This window comes from Cupressus sempervirens, chromosome 10 (assembly GCF_028749045.1).
Source record: "Cupressus sempervirens isolate cs-2001-9-10 chromosome 10, ASM2874904v1, whole genome shotgun sequence".
Lineage (NCBI taxonomy): Eukaryota > Viridiplantae > Streptophyta > Pinopsida > Cupressales > Cupressaceae > Cupressus > Cupressus sempervirens.
The window spans coordinates 67,820,255-67,845,589 of record NC_143127.1 but is presented as its reverse complement, the minus strand read 5'-3'; the positions used below and the strand labels follow the sequence as shown (position 1 = coordinate 67,845,589).

At 32.5% G+C, this 25,335-nt stretch overlaps 3 protein-coding genes across 3 annotated transcripts; 1 reads left to right on the top strand and 2 right to left on the bottom strand.

The window, feature by feature from the left end:
• Positions 1-4,852: 4,852 nt before the first annotated feature.
• Positions 4,853-5,779, bottom strand: LOC149532613 (heat shock 70 kDa protein 3-like). Its single transcript, XM_089805741.1, has one exon. It carries the CDS (start codon positions 5,777-5,779, stop codon positions 4,853-4,855), a length of 927 nt encoding a protein of 308 aa, XP_089661867.1.
• Positions 5,780-5,882: 103 nt separating this feature from the next.
• Positions 5,883-6,239, bottom strand: LOC149532612 (heat shock 70 kDa protein-like). Its single transcript, XM_089805740.1, has one exon. The coding sequence runs from the start codon at positions 6,237-6,239 to the stop codon at positions 5,883-5,885; it is 357 nt and encodes a 118-aa protein (XP_089661866.1).
• A 548-nt stretch (positions 6,240-6,787) lies between these two features.
• On the top strand, positions 6,788-7,333 carry LOC149532611 (heat shock protein SSA2-like). The gene has a single exon (XM_089805739.1). The coding sequence runs from the start codon at positions 6,788-6,790 to the stop codon at positions 7,331-7,333; it is 546 nt and encodes a 181-aa protein (XP_089661865.1).
• Positions 7,334-25,335: the final 18,002 nt, after the last annotated feature.

The window sequence follows — 25,335 nt, the reverse complement described above, 5'->3', positions numbered from 1 at the left end:
TCTACATATCTTTTCTATGCATAATATTTTTTCGTTATTTATTTTACCTAATTTTTTAATAGATTCTTTATTTATTAAATTTGCTTGAAATTGTATTAGCATTAGAGATTATGTATGGTTAAAAATGGGCTAGGTATTCAAATGTGAAGAAAATGTCTTCAATATGAAATAGCTTTAATATTTTAAAGAACTTCATTAAATTTTAACATAATTCAAAAACTAACTTTTAATTGAAGAAAGTAGAGGAAAAAGAATGTATTAGATTTTTTATTCTTGGGTTTCCTATAGACCTTCTTTTCTCCTATAAACATTTCTTCTTTTATGCTATAAACATTTTTTTAAAAATAGTTTTGAAATATTATTGTGGCTCTTCTTGAGCACCAATAAATCATTATTTTTAATGACCATATGCCTCAGATGAAATTTCTTTATGCACCGACATGAGATAGAGGTATCTTTAATCCAAGGGTCAACAAAATCTCCCAAATTAAAAAATAAAATTTATTAGATAAATAAGTTGCACCATTTTGAATTCATAATATTTCGAAGATCATATTTTAACATAAAGACTACTTATGGAATATTATGTGAAAGATTAGAATTTCACGCACACAATAAGTCAGAATGATTTTAAGAAATAAGAAGTTTGGAAGAAATTAAAAAATCAAAAACCATATATTAAAAAATAAAAATTCATCTCCACATTATGGTTAATTTAATTTAAACTTAATTATAAATAAATATAACCTTAAATCAAAATAAAGTTCTTTTTGAAACTATTGTATCTTCGTTAATTTAGTTAATAGAAAATAGTGCAAACTTGATATAAAATCAAAAAATATTTTTTAGAGTCCAAAACTCCAAAACAAAATAGATCTATACATACAAATAATTATAGTGTAGGTTATGATGATGAAGTACAAAGGAAAAAATGAAGAAGAAAGCATTTGTTCAAGGCAAATGGTTTGAATCAATTAAATGAGTTATTACTAGCACACAAAAATTAGCCATGTAAGTTGTAAAATAAAACTTGGATAGTTCTAGATGTCTTTTGTTTGTATAATGCTTGGTTTAAATTTTAATGTTGTCTTTCCATCCACCTCCACTTAACTCTTTCTTTAATGGAGGTTTCAATATAATGTCAATTTAATCTTGTCAAAAGTATGTGGGTATCTAGTTTTTAATTGAGTGCCCTACGAATCTCGTCGACGATGTATGAGCTAGCAAGGATAAGTGAGATATTAGTATTTTATGGAGGTTTCAAAGGTCGTGTGTAAATATTATTTAATAGACCATACAATAATTGTTTTGAGAATAAAATTTGTACAAATTTCTAAAATAAATGATTATAGTGATTGAGTCTTATTAATGAAGATAAGATGTCTAAATTTTATAAAGAGTTATTCAAGGTTTCTTTTTCCCACGTGTTCTCTAATAGAACTATAGAAATAAAAAAATGTCTCTAAAAATTAAAAAGAATGAATTGTGCACTTAATTCTATTTTGCAAGTCAATTCAAAATCAAACATATAAATCAAATGGACAATAAAATCAAAACCATTAAAATATATAAGTATATTCCATTCAAGAATTTAGTATCATTTGACATGTGATGTGATCTAATGAAGTGAATGAATAAAAAATATATTTTGCTAAAAGTAAAAATTAAATTTTACTCACAATTTGTAATATAGACCAATAAAGTTAAAACAAAATGATATTTCTATAATTAGTAAAGCAAGAAATAAATGTACAAACTATAGACTTCTTGTTCAAGTTTTCAAATGAGTATTATAATTGATTAAACTTTAGAAAGTTTGAAAATATTATAAAATTAAGTTTTAAAAAGTACTTCTAAAATTGAAACCAAACATATAAACTTTTGCATTACAATGCCTCTCTATAATTAATCCCATAGGAAAAAAAATATCAATAAAATAGAAATATAATAGGCCAGACTTTAGCACAGCCTAACACAACCAAGGAGATAGGGAAAGCTCTCCAAATTCTGATTATACCTCTAGTTTAGTAACTTGCATTCAAATTCTACTTGTTTCAATTTTTCCTATAGCTTCTCAACTCCTACAGAGTCATTCTATTCTAGCCAATCATTGGTATCTTCCATGCTTTTGATAGTACCCCTCTCACTAGTATATTGCCTCAAAATATGTAGGGACCCAATGCAAATAGAAAATATGTGATCATAGATTGGACAAATGATGAAGAGCGAGAATGTTGTTCAAGAGCCAACTAGAAATAAAATTTGATAGATTTTGATTTGAAAAAGGAAGCAAATGCAAACCAATAAGTTTTGGGAGTGACTATAAACATCATATGAATTTACAAGATTACAAGATTCTACTTATGATCTCCAATCCTTCCTCAAACCAATTTCAAAACCTCACAAGCCTATCAACTTTTTGAATCAAAATAGTTGAGAATGATCAAATAATTGAAGTAGCAACCAAAACCTATATTCAATTTCTCTGGCGTTTTATCTCTTGACAGTTGGATCTATGATGCTTGAATTGCTATCTTAGCTTGTGAAGCTAAATTTTGTAGCTCTATATTCTTAATCCAAGCATCTTCTTAGGGTTTAAGATACCACACTTTCTATTCTACATGGTTACCTACATGTCAACATTCTAAATTGTTTCAAAGAGCTTGAAAAATATCAGGTTGAAAATCATCAATACCAAAAGCATTGTCACCTTTCTTAATATCTTATTAGTTTATTTTGGTCTTTTCTAGTCACAAATATTCTTTACACTTTGGTCATCATGGGCTATTAAAAGATGACAAAAGAAGATGAGCTACTTCAATTCTCATCTTTGAAGGTCATTGATGCAAGGTCCCAAAGAATCTAAAATAAGACAATTTTATTGATAGATCTCCCAACAACCATAATCTGATGAAATGATAAAGTTTTGATCACCTTCTCTCTAGATTTTGTCTTTAAAAGGCCTTCGCTTTTTTAGTAAGATTTTAGGGGAGGAGATCTTTTGGATGGAGACAATAGTTTGAGGGCAATTTTTGGGGGCCACCAATATGTATGTATGTATGTGCATAATTGATTTTTCAAATGAGGATTTTTCAAGAAAAGGGTCTCCAAACACTCACTCTTCCAATTTTTAAGGTATTATTTAATATGTTCCATCATGTTTGCAAACATAGACTTATCCAATCCATTAGCCTGAGAAACTATTCCACCACTGCTCCATCAAGCCATTCAAACTTGGATTGAGCGATGACAATTATAAAAACTCGCATGTTGGTGATGTTGAGGATGTCTATCTCTCCCTGAGATTGTTGAGGGATATCTCTATTGCCTTTGGCTATCTTAGGGACAACGAAATGTTCCATTGGTTTTTCAAACTTTTGCAACACATTTGGTAAACATTTTAAAGCTTTGAATATTTTTGGAGCCACCACCTACCTTACCCAAGATCAAGATGTTATAGTGAACTGGGCACCTCTGTGTAATTATATATATAGATCTTAGATGAATGACAATTATTTATGATGATGTTTCAATTTCATCTTTGAATGGCCACTGATGTTTTATTTCTTAACATTGTGTACAATGAGTTTTTGAAGTTTGTGGATAGAATAATCATATTATTTGTACCAATATTTTGTAAGGAAACTCAGGTGTGGAAACAACTTCCTACACTAATCCCATAAGGAAAGTATGATGCCAATCCTATTAAAATCTTCTACACTTACAGATTCAATATCATGTAAACAACAATATTGTAGCCAACCATGCATACAAAAAATAGACAGAGAAAGGAACGCATAACACAAGGATTTGCCGATGGGGAAAAACCTTTCGATAAAACAACCCCACCCCTTCAGAACCTGCACGATGTATTATCTTCAACAAAAGATTACAATACACTTGTAGTGGAAGCTCAACATTGACAACATAAGACTCCAGTAGCTACATGCAATACCAACAATACACCTTTTTTTCGCATCGCATCCTTCGTAACCCTAAAAATTCTTATAACATGCGCTTCACTTTAGGGCTACTCCCAAAGGTAAACCGTATTAGGGTTTTACAGTACTCAAATATCTTAGTTGCCACATGTCTTCACCTGTCATTGAATCTTCATAACATAGCTCTTACGTGTCATAGGAATCCGTCATAGCCGCTTGAGCCATGATCTCCTTACACACAATTCAAGATTTCGACACATCAACATTATTTGCAAGAAATACATTTTACAAAACAAATAATAAGAATAGGAATTATACAAGGTTGAGACATCTTATTCCTAACGCACATGTGTATGAATACCAAACAATAGAGGATCTCATATTTGAAATGGCAGCTAATTTATTTACTTACACCATAGACTTCAATAGCTAGCATGTGTGCATAATAGAACCCATAGTGAGGATGAATTTGTGGAACCCATTATTCCATATATGATAATTTCAACCTTAGTTTTACTTAATTGTATGTTAGTGCTATCTAAAAGAATAAGAACATTATATGAATCATCTACAAAAATAATTATTTTAATCATTAAGATGAATTTGTATTCATTAAAAAAAAATCATTGAAAAAAAATAGTCATATCAATATCCAATTAATCGCATAAAAGATACATAGATAATTACAACTACTTAAGATTTCTTGACATAATCCAAAACAAAATCTCACACACCATTATATCAATATTTTCTAAAATATTAGAACATTACATCATTGATTAATAAATATAAAAACTTAGCAATTATCTTAGAACCAAAAAAAAACTAAATATAGAAATCATATTGCATGGCAATGCTCTCTACAATTATTTGGAAACAAAACATTAACTCTCTAAATTCTGACTATACCTCTATGACTTGCATTCCAACTCCAGCTGTTTCAATTTCAACTGCAGCTTCTCAACTCCTACACAGTCATTCTTTTCCAGCCAATCCTTGCTTTCTTCCATGCTTTTCATAATACCCTTCTCATTATTCTTGGCTTCCATCGCCCTGCTTTTCATATTGTAAACATAACATTCGAGTTCGCTTCTCGCCAGTTGCTTCTCCTTTGCAGCTTCGTCCTCAAAATGATATTCGCTTGCCTCAGCTACTCTTCTATCAATCTCTTCCTTGCTCAAACTCCTCCTCTCACTGGCAGTGCTGACTGAATTGTTCTTCCCTGTCTGCTCCTCCATGGTTGAAACTATCACAATTCCATCCGCACCCACTTCAAAATAGACTTTGGGCTTCAGGACTCCAGCTCGCATTGGTGGTATTCCATCCAGAACAAAACTCCACAATAAATTATTGTCGACAACCAAAGCTCTCTCACCTCCATAAATAGGGAAGCTTGTAGACCATTGATTGTCATACAGAGTGGTCAGAGGTATATCCATCCGAGTGGGAATTCGAGTGTTGCGAGGAACAACCATAGGCATTACGCCCATTCCCACTTCAATCTCGAGGATCAATGGCGCCACTTCCACCACTTCCAACTCCACATTTTCCTTGCTCAAAACTGCAGCTTGAACAGTAGTGCCATAAGCCATAGCTTCATCAGGATTCACAGATTTGCATATCTTCTTACCAACAAAGACTCTTCCCAGCAATTCCTGGATCTTTGGGATCCTTGACGAACCTCCCACCAACACGATGTCGTCAATTTGGGCATTGCTCATCTTGGCATCCTCCAAACACATCCTCATGATCAAATCACTGTTCAGCTCTTCAAACTTTGCTCTGCTTATTTGTACATGGAAGTCTTGCTCGTCGAGAAGGCCGTTGATGTCGATCATGGTCTCTGTCGTGGAAGACTGAACGACTTAAACATCACACACTAAGGCTTGATTCCTAGTGCAAAAGTGTTAAATAGTCACAATTTGACTTACTTTTCTAGACTTAATTTCTTCCTTGGAACAAGCTCAGTTTCACTCTCTCACACTCTGCCCGAAGTCTCCTCAGAGCTTTGTCATTTGTACACAAATGTTTCTCTGTTGTGTGTATTCTTTTGAACTCCTTCACACAGTAATCGAGCAATCTGTTGTCAAAGTCCTCCCCTCCCAGATGCATGTCTCCCCCCAATACTTTCACCTCTATTTTCCCCTTTTCCACCCTGACAATCGAAGCGTCAAAGGTCCCCCCGCCCAGATCGAAAACAAAAACGTTCTTTTTCACAACTGCAGATGCATGAAAGCCATAACAGATCACAGCTGCAGTGGGCTTGTTGATCATATTCATCACATTGAGGCTTGCCATTTTGCCAGCATCTCTCGTAGCCCTCTTCTAAGAATTGCTAAAATATGTAGGAACCATGATGACAGCATCTCTTACGTCACAGTTGAGGAAATCTTCGGCCGTCTTCTTCATCTTTGAGAGCACCATGGCGGAGATACCCTCGAGTGAAAACAACCTCGTCTCGCCATCGTAAGAAACTTGAATCATGGGTTTATCATCATTCTCTCTAGAAACAACAGTGAAGGGCCAGAGTCTGATGTTGGCTTGAACACAAGGATCAGAGAATCTCCTTTCGATGAGACGCTTGGCATTGAAGATAGTATTGTTGGGATTATTTGCGATTTGGAATCTGGCACCATCTCCAACAACTTGGAATTTGGAGGAGAAGGCAACCATGGAAGGACTGGTTCTGTTTCCCTGGTCATTTGCAATGATTTCAACATTGTCGTGCTACCACACACCAACACAGCTGTACGTCATTCCCAAATCAATCCCAATCGCCTTGCCTTTCATGCATTTTACATCCATCTTCTTCAAAACTGAAAGTGAAAAACCATATTATTTCCTCAATGGTGCTCTCAAATATGAAGAAGACGGTCGAAGATTTCCTCAACTGCAAAGTAAGAGACGCCGTCATCACGGTTCCTGCATATTTCAGCGATTCTCAGAAGAGGGCTACGAGAGATGCTTGCAAAATGGAAGGCCTCAATGTGATGAAAATGATCAACGAGCCCATTGCAGCTACGATTTGTTATGGCTTTCATGCATCCGTAGGCGTGAAAAAGAACATTTTTGTTTTCGATCTAGGCGGAGGGACCTTTGACAATTCCATTGTCAGGGTGGAAAAGGGGAAAATAGAGGTGAAAGTGGTGGGGGGAGACATGCATCTAGGAAGGGAGGACTTTGACAACAGATTGCTCGATTACTGCATGAAGAAGTTCAAAAGAAGACACAAAGAAGAGAAAGATCTATGTTCAAAAGACAAAGCTCTGAGGAGAGTTTGGGCAGAGTGTGAGAGAGCAAAGCGGAGCTTTTCTTCCATGGCGGAGACCGTGATCGACATTGACGGCCTTCACGACGGGCAAGACATACAAATAAGCAGAGCAAAGTTTTAAAAGCTGAAAGCTGATGTGTTCATAAAGTGCATGCAGATCGTGAGGATATGTTTGGAGGACACTAAGATGAGCAATGCCCAAATCAACGAGATCGTGTTGGTGGGAGGTTCGTCAAGGATCCCAAAGATCTAGGAATTGCTAAGAAGAGTCTTTGTTGGGAAGAAGATGTGCAAATCTGTGAATCTTGACGAAGCTGTCGCTTATGGCGCTGTTGTTCAAGCTGCAGTTTGGAGCAAGGAGAGAATACAACACCGTAGCAGGAAAAATGGAATTTTTGGGAGGGAAAGCATAGGGGAAAGAGGCAGAGGAGAACAAGAAGAGTAGATAGAGGAGTTGGATGCCTCACCCCATTACTACCATTATTTAACAACGGCCCATTTTGGGGATAATCAAGATGTTCCCCACGTTGGGGAAAGTAAAATGAAATACAATACTCTTCCCTCTCGCCAACTTAATTGATCTCTCCAAATTTCATTGTTCCTCATCTGCTGAAGATATGTTCTCCACACAAGCTTTAATGTGACTTACACTGATACCAATCTCCCAATTTGGTGAAAACAAGAGTTTCCAAAGAAGTTATTTTCCTCTCTTCTGCTTAATTTAATGGTTGTAAGGTCAATTAATGGCCGCATGGCCATTCTTAGGAATTTTTTTATCACACAATAAAATAATTTTTTTGCAACACAATAAAATATTATTTTTCGAAAGCTCATGTCATATTCCATATGAATTTATATGATTATATATATGGTAAAATATAACGTTTTAGAATTTGAAAAGTAATATTAAATTGATTATTAAGAAAAATTGATTAAAAAATGAGGTTGACTATTATATATATGGGTTGAAAATTTCTTAATAAATTTTAATAATAGTGAAAATTTACTTTTATGAATCTTACATTATGTGAGTATTTCTCAGGATTTCTCTCCCTTATATGACAATTTAATCACTTAATCATCCATAGATGCATTGTAATCACATCTATAATTGTCTATAATAATTGTTGTAACTACATCTGTAATTTGATGGTTTTTCATATTAAGTTTTTATCTAACTCTTTAAAAGATGTGTTTGAATCATTTTTTTTAATTTAAAAGTTAAAGCTTAATTAATCAACATGTTCTATTTTTGAGTTAATAACAAAATATCTAATAGTATAAATGAGTGTGTCAAGTTGAATTGTTAGAGCAATTGAGGAAAAAGGGAGCTCTTTGATTTGAATCACAACATTAAAATTTTTATGCAATTGTGTGGGGGCATGATATTATTTGAGAAGTAATAGTGCAATATAGAGTGTTTACAAGAGAATATGATCCACTTAGTTACAAACAAAAAAGTAAAATATCAAATCTATGTTTAGGTAAGCACAAGAAATGATATTAAGAGAAAAAAAAGTAAAATGTCAATTTTGTGTTTAGGTAAGCAAAAGAAATGATATTAAGAGGTGGGAATGGGAGAGGAGAGAAAAAAGTGGATTGTCTTACCAAGTATCCAAAACAAACAGAAACAAGTTTTTTTTGAAATGGGAATCCAAGATGTGCTAGCCATCCATTCTGGAAGTCCTACATAAAAATTGACATTATACTCCCAATCATAGAAGCAAAGGCATCATAAAGTCTCAATACCATCTTATGTTAACATGAAGTCCCCTTCGTTGGAGGTAGGCCTTGAACTTCTCTATTTAGGAGGGTTTTGTGACATGAATTTGTATGAATGGAGCTATTGGTGAGGAGTTGACCCTACTTGGCACAAGTAATGACATGCTAATAATTGTCACAATTACCTATTCTTAAAACAATGTATTCAAAACATGGGATAGATGCATGTCTTTCAAAGATTACATATTCTTAAGATGATGGCATAACTAACATGGCACTAATAACTACTTTTTTACTAGCCATTTAAGAATATCAAAATAAATAGCAAATGTCTTAAACCCAAATGCTAATACCTAACCCTTACACTAATCCTAAATAATAAATGTACATCCTAAATGATAAACTATAAGCCCTAATAGAAAATTATGTAACAGAACATAAATAATAAAACCTAGCCTTAATAGTAATAATAAATGTTAAACCCTAATTTCAAACATAAAATTTAAATGATAAACCTAAATTTTGAACCCTAATCCTAACACTTACCTTTATCTAAATTCTAATATAAATCATATCCATAACCATAATACTAATTGAGATAGAGAGAGAGAGAGAGAGAGAGAGAGAGAGAGAGAGAGAGAGAGAGAGAGAGAGAGAGAGAGAGAGAGAACTTCTTAGAGTGGGGTTTCTATTGCACCAAAGTATCGCTTTATCTATGCTCAATACAAACACTCAACTTATAGTACATAGTCGGTAGTTGTCACGAATCTTGATGGGATCTTTGGACATTTTTCTAACATGTGGAACTTGTAAGAGAGAGTGGGAGAAGTGGGAGAGGGTGGCCAAAATGTGGTAGAAATAAATGGAAAATAGGATGCAAGAGATGGTGAGAGGTCACAATAACTCTTATGCTAGGTTAATAAGATGCAAGAGAAGAGATAGAGCTAGAAAGAAAGAGGATACCTAGAACTTAGAAGAGAGAGAGATGGTGATGGAGGATCGAACAGGGGAGGTTCATTAGAAGGGGATGTGTGTGAGAGATGGTATGGGAGAGAATAATTTAGAGAATAACTAATGTGTGTGTGTGCGTGTGTGAGGGGGGGGGGGGGGGGGTGGTGGTTAGTGTGAGAGAGGGTAATTATGTAATTATACTTTCTCTCTCAACTTCTCATCCTTTTTTTGCAACCTTATGGGAAATCAATAAGGGGAAGAGGGCATACAAAAGAGATGGAGGGGGTAGAGACATGACATAAAGCTCAAGAAAGAGGATAGTTAGGGTTTAGGATATACATAGAGAGAGAGAGAGATGCATATATAGACTCACATATACACACCTATACACACATGCATACATATACATAAAAAGAGAAATGGTATATGCATAGACACACATACACACATATATAATCAAGATATATATACACTAAAAAAAATCTAATTTCTATCCTAAATTTTATATATATATATATATATATAGAGAGAGAGAGAGATGTGGTAATTAGTGGATGGATGACAATTATGGTCCAAAAGAGACATGATGAGAAGAGGGAGGGAGAAGGGGGGGGGAGAGGGAGAGAGAGAGATAGTACTTCTTAGAGTGGGGTTTCTATTGCACCAAAGTATTGCTTTATCTATGCTCAATACAAACACTCAACTTATAGTACATAGGCGGTAGTTGTCACGAATCCTGATGGGAGCTTTGGACATTTTTCCAACATTAGAACTTGTAAGAGGGAGCAGGAGAAGGGGGAGAGGGTGACCAACATGTCATAGAAATAAATGGAAAATAGGATCCAAGAGATGGTGAGAGGTCACAATAACTCATATGCTACGTTAATAAGAGGCAAGAGAAGAGATCGAGCTAGAAAGAAAGAGGATACCTAGAACTTAGAATAGAGAGAGATGGTGATGGAGGATAGAACAAGGGAGGGTCATTACAAGGGGATATGTGCAAGAGATGGTATGGGAGAGAATAATTTAGAGACTAATTAATGTGTGTGTGTGTGTGTGGGTGTGTGTAGGAGAGGTGAGGGGGAGTTAGTGTGAGAGAGGGTAATTATGCAATTATACTTTCTCTCTCAACTTCTCATCCTTTTTTTGCAATCTTATGGGAAAGTGATAAGGGGAAGAGAGCATACAAAAGAGATGGAGGAGGTAGAGACATGACATAGAACTCAAGAAAGAGGATAGTTAGGTTTTAGGATAAACATAGAGAGGGATGCATATATAGACTCACATATACACAACTATACACACATGCACAGATATACATAGAAAGAGAAATGTTATATGCATAGACACACATATACACATATATAATCAAGATATATATACACTAACAAAAATTGAAAATCTAATTTCCACCATGAATCAAAAACATTGAATGGAGAGAGAGAGAGAGAGAGAGAGAGAGAGAGAGAGAGAGAGAGAGAGAGAGAGAGAGAGAGAGAGAGAGAGAGAGAGAGTCTTTTTAGTAAGTTTGAATGCATCACTAGCACTTAGGGGTAAATAGGGGTAAGAGACTGTGAGAGGTAGGAGAGGAGACTTAAAGAGATTAAGGAGGCAAGGAGGTAGAGAGATGATGTAGACATAAATGGTAATAAAGGAGAGGATATGGTAAGTAGAGGTGGAAATAGGATAATGGGAGAAATGTAGGAAGGTATGAGGTAGAAAGAGAAAATGTCGAAGGGGAGAATGATTAGGTAGAGAGAGAGAATAATTAAGATGGAAATGGTAATGGAGAGAGAGAGAGAGAGAGAGAGAGAGAGAGAGAGAGAGAGAGATGTGGTAATTAGTAGATGAATGATAGTTACGATCCAAAAGAGATGGAGACATGATGAGAAGAGTGAGGGGGGGGAGAGAGAGAGATGGAGACATGATGGAGAGAGAGAGAGAGAGAGAGAGAGAGAGAGAGAGAGAGAGAGAGAGAGAGAGAGAGAGATGTGGTAATTAGTAGATGGATGATAGTTACGATCCAAAAGAGATGGAGACATGATGAGAAGAGTGAGGGGAGAGAGAGAGAGAGAGAGAGAGAGAGAGTGCCTAGAGGTTGAGAGACATGGGCTAGGGATAGATGGTAATCAAGAGGAATAGATAGTGAGAGGGGGATGGATATAAGAGAAAGAGGGAATGGTAGAGGAAATAGGGGAGAGATGGGGTGAATATAACAATTAAGGAATGTGATAGATGGATATGGTAATGAAGGAAGGAAGAGAGGATACTAATGATAAGGGGGTGGATGGGGGTTGGGGGGCATTAAATAGGAGAAGATATGTTGAGAGGAGGGTGAGGAGAGAGGGAAAGAGAGTAATTATGGGGGGAGATATATGTATTATATGTTTGGGAAAGAGAGATGTGTGAGAGAGAGTAAGAGACGTGATGTAAAGATATCTAAGGTATTTAGGGGGAAGCAATCCCTAGAGGAGTAGGGATATGGAAGAAAGATTAAAGGGGGAGTGGGGAGAGATAGAGGTAAATATAGAAAGAGGATAATTTAGGCCCGAGAGAGAGCGAGTGGGGGGTGGATGAGGGTAAGGCATGAGGTAGGCTTAATGTGAAGGATGAGAGATAAACAAACATGCGAGAGTTTTTGAAACTTTAATTTAATGAATAATACACAAACCATGTATTATAGAAGTTGAAGCCTTAATAACTGTCTAACTCTTCATTTCCTCAAAGAAGTCCCACTACGACCTTTTCTCTATCGCAAATAATAATCTAGCTTTAAGAATAAAACTTAAGCAAACACTAATTCAAATGAAAACTCTAATTTCAATCCAAAGTTTAATTCTAATTAGTTCAATAAAAAATAAAATTGATTGTATTAATAATTACATAGGTGGTGATTTATTTATTTTTTCAAAGGGAATCTATTTCATTAAGCATATTTTTGAAGTGAGCATATAAAATCTATAATGTACCATAAAATATTATATATAATATTAATTATTTATTCTTGTAAATTAATAAATCATAATAATACTAAACATTTTTTTATAATGAATTATAATTTTAAAAATAATGTGTTTCAATTTGCCTCACGAGTGCTACTAGCTTATATATATTATATATATATAAAATAAGCCGAGAGATATCCTTCTCGAGGCACTTATTTTCATAATAACACTAAGTGCAATAGGCGCCTCGAGAAGGATATCTCTCAGCTTATTATATATATATATATATATATAAGCTAGTTTCAAAATTAGTTATAGTTTAGCCTTGCATGGTTGATTTAGATTTAGAATTCAAATTGAATAAAAATCTATTTGATTTAGATATTTGATAATACATTTCATTTGCACATTTTTAAAGTGCATGTTTCAATTTAGAATAATATTTGCATGTTTCATATTAGTTTTAGATTTTCATATTTCAAAATGGTTTTGGTTTTATGTTTTAGATTTGTATGTTTCATAATAGTTTTATATTTGCATGTTTCAAAATATTTATGTTTTTCATGTTTCATAATTAAATTTTATCATTAATATGGAAGGCAAGGTCACCTTATCAGTAAAATTTGTATTTTATTAAATTTAATGATTAATTTAAAATAAACAAATCATATACTTAGTTTATATTTTATCATTATTTAATTAGATTAATTATGTGTTTTATTTAAATATTTTTCACAGTATATATAATTTTTTATTAATATTTATGTTTGTAATGTTTGAAAAGTGGAAGACAATGCCATCATATTTCAAGCATTACAATCAAACTATTTCATTTGAAATAATTTTGATTTTTATATATGTTATTTTAAAAATTATTCATTTGAAAGAATTTGTGTTAATTATGAATACTTTTTTATTTTGATAATTTCTATATGTTGGTGTTTGTTTATAAGTTTGTAGGTTACTATTTGAGTTATGGATGCCTTGAACAAAGAATCAAACATTATTTGATACTAGCCTAACTACTTCAATAAACTCAAATGATTTCTTTGAGACCGAGTTTGACAAATGCCTACAAATAATTAAAGAGATGTACCCAACTATAATTAAAGTTATGGAGAATGCAATGTTTCCAATTGACTATGTTGGGGAAATAGAAGTAATGCATATGAAAGATGCATAAAAATTCATATGTGACACATCTACAAAAGTGGATGGGTTTCCCTCAATGATGAAAGAAGTCTTTCATGATCATTGTTCAAACAAAAGAATCTTAATCATTGAAGAATGTGACATGTATTTACGCAATTACAAAGATTTTTATTTTTTGTATATGGTTCATTCTTGTCTCCAATTTTACAATTTTACTTCTAATTAGTTGTATTGGCAGTTTTGTTTCCACATTGTTCTATGCAACTTTCACGAAGAAGAGAACAAGAAAAAATAAATTTATTATTGTACAAAATATTTCTTTAATGGATGTGGCTACTAAATATGTTAATTAAGAAAGAAAATCATAAGTCTAAATAGATGTCCTTAATGATAAGTATATTTATTGATTACAATTCTTAATCATTGCAATAAAAATTGCATTAGCATTATTAAAAATTCAACAATATATAATATTCTCACATGTAGAAATAATTTCCATAAAATTGATTCTTATATATTATTTCACACTTTTTACATCATCTAAATAGTTGTGTTGGGACTTATAATTTCCCTTTCATGAATTTAAAGGTTTGCACTATTTGAGTCATTTGTATAACATATATCCCAAATTTGACCATAGTTGTACTCCAAATACTCCAACACTACACCTAAATCTCATACTTCCCTTAACCATGTCCCTTATCTTAGTGTAACATATAACCACTTACTAACCTTAACCATAACATTAAGTGTCATATAAATGAAACTATAAACCTCGGTTCCTAACCCTAACTCTTACTCTATATATGACTGTACTAAGCATTTAGTAAATTATATACCTTAACCTAACCCAATATGTACTAGAAACTAGAAATAATATTATATTTTTTATAAGTGGATATATATATATATATATATATATATATAGAGAGAGAGAGAGAGAGAGTGAGAGAGAGAGATTAGGAGGTGTATCTGGAGAGCATAGAGGGAGGGAGAGATTAGGAGGTATATCTAGAGAGCAAGATGAGAGAGATAAGGGGGTGTATCTAGAGACTAGAGAAAAAGAGAGATTAGAGGGTGTATTTAGACAGGGAAATATATTACTAGGTGTAGTTAGAGAGTAGGGAGAGAGAGGGAGGGAGGGAGAGAGAGATAGAGAGAGAGAGGATGGGAGGGGGAGGGATTACATTATTAACAAGATTCATAACTTGTATCACAATAGCACTAATCATGGGCACTATAATAGAACTAACCCACATAAAAATTTAACCTGACAATTACCCTAACACTAAGATAAACTATAATAATAGCACTAACATCAACTATAATATGATTAATAACCTAGAAATAACCTTAACCACAATAATAACACAAATCCTAACTCTAACTCTAACTCTGACTCTAAATCTAACCCTAACCCTAATCCTAACCCTAACCCTAACCTTAACCCTAACCCTAACCCTAACTCTAACTCTAATTCTACCCTTGACCCTAACCTTAACTCTTTATAACCCTAACTCTATACCTAATTCTAACCCTAACCCTAAGCCTTATTATAACCCTAATCCTAACTATTATTTTAACTCTAATGCTAATTATAACCCTAAACCTAACCCTAATTTTAACCCATATTCAAACTCTAACCCTAACTCTAACTCCAACTCTATCTCTAACCCTAACCTTACCCCTAATTCTAACCCTAACACTAACTCTAACTCTAACCCTAACTATAATTATAACTCTAACTCTAATTGTAACCCTAACGCTAACACTAACCCTAACCCCAACCCTAACCCTACCCCTCATCCTAACCCTAACACTATATATAATGCTAATCCTAACCCTAACACTATATTTAACTCTAACCCTAACACTACTTCTAATCCTAACCCCAACCCTAATTCTAACCCTAAATCTAACCCTAACTCCAACTCTATCTCCAATTTTAATTGTAATTTTAAGTTGATCCCTAACTCTAACTCTAATTCTAACCCTAACCCTAGCCTCAATTCTAGCCCTAATTCTAATACTAACACTAATGCTAACACTAACATTAATTATAACCCTAACCCTAATGCCAACCCTAACTCTAACTGTAACCCTTGTGCTAACCCTAACCCTAATTCTGACCCTAACTCTATCTCTAACCCTTCTTCTAACTCTAATTCTAACTCTAACTCTAGCTCAAACCCTGACTCTAAATCTAACCCTAATCCTAACCCTAATTCTAACCCTAGCTTTATTTATAACTTTAATTCTTGCCCTAACACTAATTCTTACCCTTACCCTAACCCTAAATCTAACTCAATCTCTAACCCTAATTATATTTGTAACCCTAATTCTAACCCTAACCCTAATCCTAACTCTAACTCTAACTGTAGCTCTAATTCTACCCCTAACCCAGACCTATATATCCCTAACTCTAATCCTAATTCTAATCCTAATTCTAACCCTAATCCCAATTCTAGCCCTAACCCTAACCTAATTTTAACCCTAACTATAACTCTAATCCTAACTGTAACTCTAACAATAACTCTAATTCTCACCCTAACCCTAACCCTAACACTAATTCTAACCCTAACTCTAAATCTAATACTCATTCTAATCCTAACCCTAAATCTATCTCTATCTCTTACCCTGACTCTAACTCTAACTTTATCTCTAATTCTAACCCTAACTATACCTCTAACTCTAACTCTAATTGTATCCCTAACCCTAACATTAACCCTAACCATGACTCTAACTCTAAACCTACCCCTAATCCTAACCTTAACAATATATATAACTCCAACTCCAACCCTAACCCTAATTAAATCCTAATCCCAACCCTAACTATAACCCTAACCCTAAATCTAACTAGGTAACTCTAACCCTAACCCTAACTCCAACTCTGTCTCTAACTTTAACTCTAACTTGAACTGGGACTCTAACTCTAATTCTAACCCTAACCCTAATCTTGTCCCCAATTCTAACCCTAGATCTAACTCTAACTCTAACTCTTATACTAACACTAACACTATCACTAACTCTAATTTTAACTCTAACTCTAATTGCAACCCTAACCCTAATGCTAACCATAACCCTAACACTAACCCTAACCCTAACCCTAACTCTAACCCTAATTCTAACCATAACATTATTTCTAACCCTAAATATAACCCTAACCCTAACTCTAACTCTAACTCTAACCCTAAGTGTTTTTATAACCCTAACCCTAACTGTATTTGTAACCCTAATTCTAATCCTCGCCCTAATTCTTACCCTCACCCTAACCCTAACTCTAACTCTAATCCTAACTATATCTATAACCCTAATTCTAACCCTAACCTTAATCCTAATTCTAACTCTAATTCTAAACATAACCCTAACTCTAACCCTAACCCTAAGTCTAGCCCTCACCCTAACAATAGCTCTAATTGTAACCTTAACCCTAACAATAACCCTAAATCTAATCCTAACTCTAACTCAAACCCTATCCCTCACCCTAATTTTAATCCTAACTCTAACTCTAACCCTAACCCTAATCTTTACACTATCCCTAACCCTAATTCTAACCTTAACCCTGACCTTAACTCTAACTCTAACCCTAACCCTAACACTAACACTAGCTTTAACCATAAACATAACTCCACCCCTAACTCTAACCCCAAATCTAACTCTACCATAATTGGACTCTAACCATAACCCTAACTCTAACTTTAATCCTATCTCAAACCTTAACCCTGACCATAACTCCAACCTTAACCTTGACTCAAACCCTAACGCTAACCCTATCCCCACTATAACCCTAACCATAACCATAATGATAACTCTAACCCTAACCTTAACCATGAGCATTACTTTAACCCTAACCTTGACAATAAACATAACTCTACTCCTAACTCCAACCCTAATTCTTACTCTACCATCATTGGACTCTAACCCTAACTAAAAGTATAACTCTAACCCTAACTAATCCGGGGGATATTTTCACCAAAAATTGAAGTATCTCCAAAACTCCAATAAATGGCATTAGTTTAAAGCCCTCAAAATTCTGCATCCAACACAACTCGAATGGGTGAAAAAGGAGTTCATATGCAAAAGTTATAGCCAGTCAAAGTTTGGTCAAACCAGGTGCAGAGGTTGTCAAAAGGTGAAAAAAAATATCTCAAAAGTGGTCAACAATGGGTTTCAAATTGAAGATCTTGTCGAGAGCTTTCCAACGGCGTTCGTTTCGTCAAAAATGGAGTTCGTATGTGAAAGATATGTCTGATTGAAGTTTGAGATGATGTTGTGGAAAATAAAATAAAATAATAATCACGGTGCCAGGTTTTGAACCTGTGACCACTGGCCCCTAAAATCCAACTGGTGGTCGTTACACCACCGACGGCTTTTGAAATGTAATTAAGAAATGTTCTATTTATGGTTTTAGTAGCGGTGGTAATTGGAGTAAAAGACAAGAGCTCAGTGTGGGGTTGGAATCGCCGACCTCCATTATCATAAAAGACTTCGTTGCCATCACGCCACGTGAGTGTCTTTGCTTATAATATGCGTAGTTTTTATTTATCTTTAAACAATGCCGATTCCTCCTTTCTTAATTAAGGAGATTTGTTGGAAACTCACCCTTAAAAAGGGGATAATGACAAATTCCTAAAATGACTAAGGCCTGATTTCGAAGGTGAACTATTGTGAAGGCCTATTATTAGAGTTTTTTTGTTTTGCCCTATTTTAGGAAAATATTTTGTATAAAAAGAGGGTTTAGGGGGCCTTTTGAAGGCTTGAAAATTAAGGGAGAAATTATGCAAATGGTGAGAGAGATTTTATGTATTTGGAGACTTAGTGATTTTTCCTGCACATAGAGGAATTTTGCTGTGTGTGCTTGAAGGGAATTGTCACAAATCATTTGTATTGATTTAGTGGAGTTAATCGGATCGGTCCCCCTATTGGAGCTGGACCCGGAGACGTAGTCCTTCCCGGATGAACTTCGAAATCAAATGTGTTGTGTCTCTATCTCTCTTTCTATCATCTCATCTTATGTTTTCTTATTTGCAATTACGTTAATTTTGCTTTATTAAAGCTTTAAAATTAACTTTATGTAATTGGTTAACATTATTTGTAATAGTCCTAGATCCTAGAAATCAGATCACTAACCTTAACCATGAGCATAACTCTAACTCTAGATTTGACTCTACCATAATTGGACTCTAACCCTAACCCTAATCTTAATTTTAATCATGAATCAAATCCTAACCCTAACTCTAACCTTAACCTTGATTCAAACCCTAACCCTAGCCTTACTATAACCCTAACCCTAATCATAACCATAACCATAACTCTAACCCTAACATTAACCATGACCATAACTCTAACCCTAACCTTAACCATAAACATAACTCTAATTTGAACCTTAACCATAACTCTAACAATAATAATAACCATAACTCTATCCCTAACCTTAACCATAGCTCAAACCCTAACCCTAACTTCAACCTTAACCCTAATGCTAATTCTAACCCTAATTCTATCCCTAAGGTTAACATTAAATGTAATGGTAACTTTATCCCTAACCAAAAATCTACTTATGACTATAACATTTTACATTACAATATCCCAATATATATATATATATATATATATATATATATATATATATATATATATATATATATATATATATATATATATATATATATATATATATATATATATATATATATATATATATATATATATATATATATATATATATATATATATATATATATCTAAATCAAACTCCTTATATTAAATTTAAAAAAATATTTGACTCAAACCCTAACCCTAACCCTAACACTATCCCCACTATAACCCTAACCATAACCATAATGATAACTCTAACCCTAACCTTAACCATGAGCATTACTCTAACCCTAACCTTAACCATGAACATAACTCTACCCCTAACTCTAACCCTAATTCTACCTCTACCATAATTGGATTCTAACCATATCCCTAACCCTAACTATAAGCATAACTCTAACCCTAGCCTTAACCATGAGCATAACTCTAACTCTAGATTTGACTCTACCATAATTGGACTCTAACCCTAACCCTAACCTTAATTTTGATCTTAACTCAAAACCTAACCCTAACTCTAACCTTAACCTTGATTCAAACCATAACCTTAACCCTAACCCTAACCTTACTATAACCCTAACCCTAATCATAACTATAACCATAACTCTAACCCTAACCTTAACCATGACCATAACTCTAACCCTAACCTTAAACATAAACATAACTCTAATCAGAACCTTAACCATAACTCTAGCAATAGCCATAACCATAACTCTATCCTTGACCTTAACCATAGCTCAAACCCTAACCATAAATCCAACCCTAACCCTAATGCTAACCCTAACCCTAATTCTATCCCTAAGGTTAACATTAACTGTAGTGGTAACTTTGTTCCTAACCATATATCTACATATGACTATAACATTTTACATTACAATATCACAAAATAATAATTTTTTAATCTAAATTAAACTCCTTATATTAAATTTTTAAAAATATGACTTAGACCCTAACCCTAACCCTATCCCCACTATAACCCTAACCATAACCATAATGATAACTCTAACCCTAACCTTAACCATGAGCATTACTCTAACCCTAACCTTAACCATAAACATAACTCTACCCCTAACTCTAACCCTAATTCTAACTCTACCATGATTGGACTCTAACCCTAACCCTAACCCTAACCCTAACTATAAGTATAACTCTAACACTAACCTTAACCATGAGCATAACTCTAACCCTAGATTTGACTCTACCATAATTGGACTCTAACCCTAACCCTAACCTTAATTTTAATGCTGACTCAAACCATAACCCTAACTCTAACTTTAACCTTGAATCAAACCTTAACCCTAACCCTAACCTTAGCCTTACTATAACCCTAACACTAACCCTAATCATAACCATAACCATAACTCTAACGCTAACCTTAACCATGACCATAACTCTAACCCTAACCTTAACCATAAACATAACTCTAATATGAACCTTAACCATAACTCTAACAATAACCATAACCATAACTCTATCCCTAACCTTAACCATAGCTCAAATCCTAACCCTAACTCCAACCCTAACCCTAATGCTAACCCTAACCCTAATTCTATCCCTCAGGTTAACATTAACTATAACGGTAACTTTTTCCTTAACCATATATCCACGTATGACTATAACATTTTACATTACAATATCCCAAAAATAAAAAATATATTTTTAATCTAAATAAAACTCCTTAGATTAAATTTTTTTTTAAAATTTGAAGCATAATTTTATAGTAACTTCATACAACTCTAATTAAAAATTAATTAACAATTTTATAGTAACCTTATCAAAATAAAAAATAAAAAGTAAATATTTTTCCTATTGTGTCGCGACTGCCACTAGCTTATATATACCTCTATATATATTACACTGAGAGTAATCATTCTCAAGGCGCCTATTTTTATTTTCATAAATCCCAACTTCGATTAAAATAACTTTGGGATTAAATTAAAATAGGCGCCTTGAGAATGATTACTCTCGGCGTGATATATATAGAGGTATATATAAGCTAGTTATTTTACCATTGCTTATTTTTGTTTATTTGTATGTAATTGTGTATATAGATCTTATTGCACATTGGTATGATGATTTCTCTTTCTCCCAATAGTTTTATTTCCTTATCATAATACTAATTCTATTTAATTATGATTTGTACAATGTTATTATTCTTCTAAGAAACCATAGATATAAACTACTAGTGGTATGCTTTTGTGCATCCAACAAGAGTTGATAGGAAGTTTGAAATTCAAGGAATATTGAGAAATGGTGAACTATAAAATACCATCAAAATACCAATACAAAATTATTTCTAGTTCTCTTTATTTCCCAAAATTTTGAGGGGCTTAAAGCTCTTAGCCAATTAGAATTTAGAAAAATAATTTCTAAAAATTAGTATTATTAAAAAAATTGCTAGATATTTTAATTATTCATTGAAAACTGTCGGTTGCCTATAGTTGCAAAAGCTAATTAATGAAAATAAAAAATAAGATTAAAAAAAGTTATTTCATTCTTTACTATAATTTTTTTAATAAAAAGGCTTTAAATTTTTATTGTGAGGATATATTTTTAATACAAAAATATTTTCTAATAACAAAGTTTTCTAATTTATTAAAAAATGATATAGATCTATAGAAAAAATTTCTAATTTTTTTTAGTTCTTTTTTAGTTTGAATAGTTGTTTTCCATCATCAAATTAGTACAACTTGAGTTGGCCTAGTGGTGGAGAACTTGTACTCTTTAAATAGAGGTCACAAGTTCAAATCCCATTGGGGGTAGGGTATGTAGGCCTCGTTTGTAGTGTTGTTAGGAAATTATGGCTTTTGTCGTGGACTATAAAAATCTCCTTAAACAATTTTTGGAAAAAAAATATTATTTTATTATAAATCTATTTTATTTTTAAAATATCTCTATTAAAAATCTTTCAAAATTAAATTTTTTCTTTTTGTTAGATTTTCTATTTGTATAGATTTAATTTCTATTAAATTGAAATACTAAAGTATATAAAATATTAAATCGTTTATTTTTTTTCAAAATTTGAAGTTTTGTTATTATTAGATTTTCTAGTTTTATAGAATTTGTTTCTATTATTAAATTATTAAAATATAATAACATTAATACAATCTTCTAAAATGCTAAAAGTGGCACTGTAATTGTAAATACACTGTATTCACTTTTTGCACTTTCATCTTTTTAAAATTGTTCAAATAATTTTCATAATATATTCTATATATTGAAAATTGTTTTCCAATCCTAAAAATATAGAAAAAAAATTGTTAAGTATAAACATCTAAATTAATTATTCTTAGGTTTAAATCTATTCCATTTACTCTCTTAAAGCCACTCAAATATTTTTAGCAATTTATCTAGCAATTTGTACTAATATAATAAATTTGAATTGACAAGGAGAAATTGTGAAGGAATGTATACAATAAATTAAGAAAAATATAATCATTGAGGCATGAATACTTAATAAAATATACAACTTATTTGATACCGCATTTGATATTAATTAGCACATGTTTCTAAAATATATAGCTTATTTAACCCCAAAGATGTAATGAGGACCTCACTTTAAATTTTTAATAGTATTTGGAACTAAATTGTATGTTTCACCTATATCAGAAATCACAACCTTTCAAATCTTGATTATGCTTTGATTAGGAAACATAATTTTTTTAGATTTCACGCTACATATTGACAATAAAATATCAATGCTCTAAAAATAAACAACATATTAACATTAAAAAAATGATTCATAGATTTCATAAATAAACTCACAAAAACTATAACAAGTACTTAGCTTGAGTTTTTGCATGAGTTGTCACCTATTATCAAACATGATAAGGAAAATGGATAGAGAAATCCTACTACTGTAGAAACAATTTTAAATCAATATGAAGAATGTCAAATATTTTCATGAGAAAAATGAATAGAGAAATTCTACTACTATAGACACAATTTTAAATTAACACGAAGAAAATATATTAGTCAAAACCTACAACAAATTGCACCATTCCACTTAGAATATAAACAAATATTAAACAAAATCCATTAAATGAGGAGTAGAAAATAAAATCTAGAGATTGAATTCTGAAATAATAGAGTTTGTTATTATACTTAAAAGTTAGACAAAATCTATTGACTGATGAGTAGAAATAGAGATTTCTAAAAGTAAGAATTATTATCGAAAAATATAAAATCCAACAGGGGATGAAAACTTCCCAGCAAACAAATTTAAAATCCGGAAGCAAAGCTCCCACATATAACCTTATTAGCTTAATAAAGTATAATGAAGATTACATTTGTCATACATGCAAAAAAAGTATATAATTGGAATTAAGTTTTCTTTTTCTTTTTTGGATCGGTAAGAGGCTGAAGCTAAGATTTAGTATCATGTGTTGTGATTAATTATTATTATTATTTATTAAGCATGAGTAGATTCAAACCCAAGACCTCTTCGATAAGAGGCTCACAATTTATCATTGTGTTATAGGCTCTTGCCTAATTGGAATTAAACTTATTATTCATAATATATTACTAACAATATATTATTCATAATATATTACTAACAATATAGTATCTTCAAACTTTAACCATCTTTTCTTGTTTTTATATCAATCATTTTTTTTAATCAAAACCCATTTTAGAAATTTAATATTAATAAAGCATCTGATGGCAGTTTGATTGCTAGAATATGATTTGAGAATTGACATTTGAAGTCTTGAATTTGGAATTCTAGAACTTGAAATCCATATTAAATTTTTGGGAATTTAATTTTGGAACCATTTGGTTCATCAAGAATCCGTAATGCCAAAAGATATTTCCTCCATTTGGTTGCACATTTCTAGAATTGGAATATCACTAAAATAAACATATTTTAAATTTTACAGACCCCAAATCTGACATGAAAATAAAGAAGACTCCATGTTAAATAGAGGTTATCAATATTTGAGAATTTTCTACAATGATATTAACAATAAATATTCCACTTTGAGGATTTAATAGGCATATGTCCCCATGTCAATGAAAAGCCATGGACGTTGACTGGTTAGACAATGAACTATGTATATTTTCAGAGTGAAGTACCCTAGTGACTGTATGATCTCACTATCTTGAGTTAAGGAAGGTTTAAAGGCATTCCTTGTTGTTTGAGGTTTCCCTCTCACAAACTCACAACATAATGCTGATCTTGATAAAGGATTTGGCCACAAACCTATAAGATATTTGTTGTTTTATGAAATGGGAAAATTTGTAAAGTTTAGTTGATTGCAAAGTTAATGGGAATTTTAACTATATGTTGGATGTGATTCTAATTTGGATATACTTGTTTTAACATTTGGAGATACTGATGTCTTATCATTTTGTATTCTCATTTCACAAGGAATAAGTTCGATCCTACCTACAACTATGTAGCTTATAGGAAGGTTTCCATAGTTACCACTATTAATTATAAACTATAGTTGAAAGCTGAAGTATATTCTATCAGTCAATAATAAGTACAGTACCTTTGAGTTTAAACTATCATATATTTTATTTGAAGATTCAAATTTGAATCGATATATATACCACTATTTAAACATTGGGAAGTAATCAAATTAGGAAATATTGAACAATAATGATTAAATCTTGATTTATTTCTTGCTCATATTTATTGTGAGATCCTAGTAATGTATTACACTAGATTATATTGTTGTTGTTTGAGAACAATTATTATTGACCTCATGATGATCATGTTCAGTTATAAATGACAAGTTTGAATATTATATAGTGA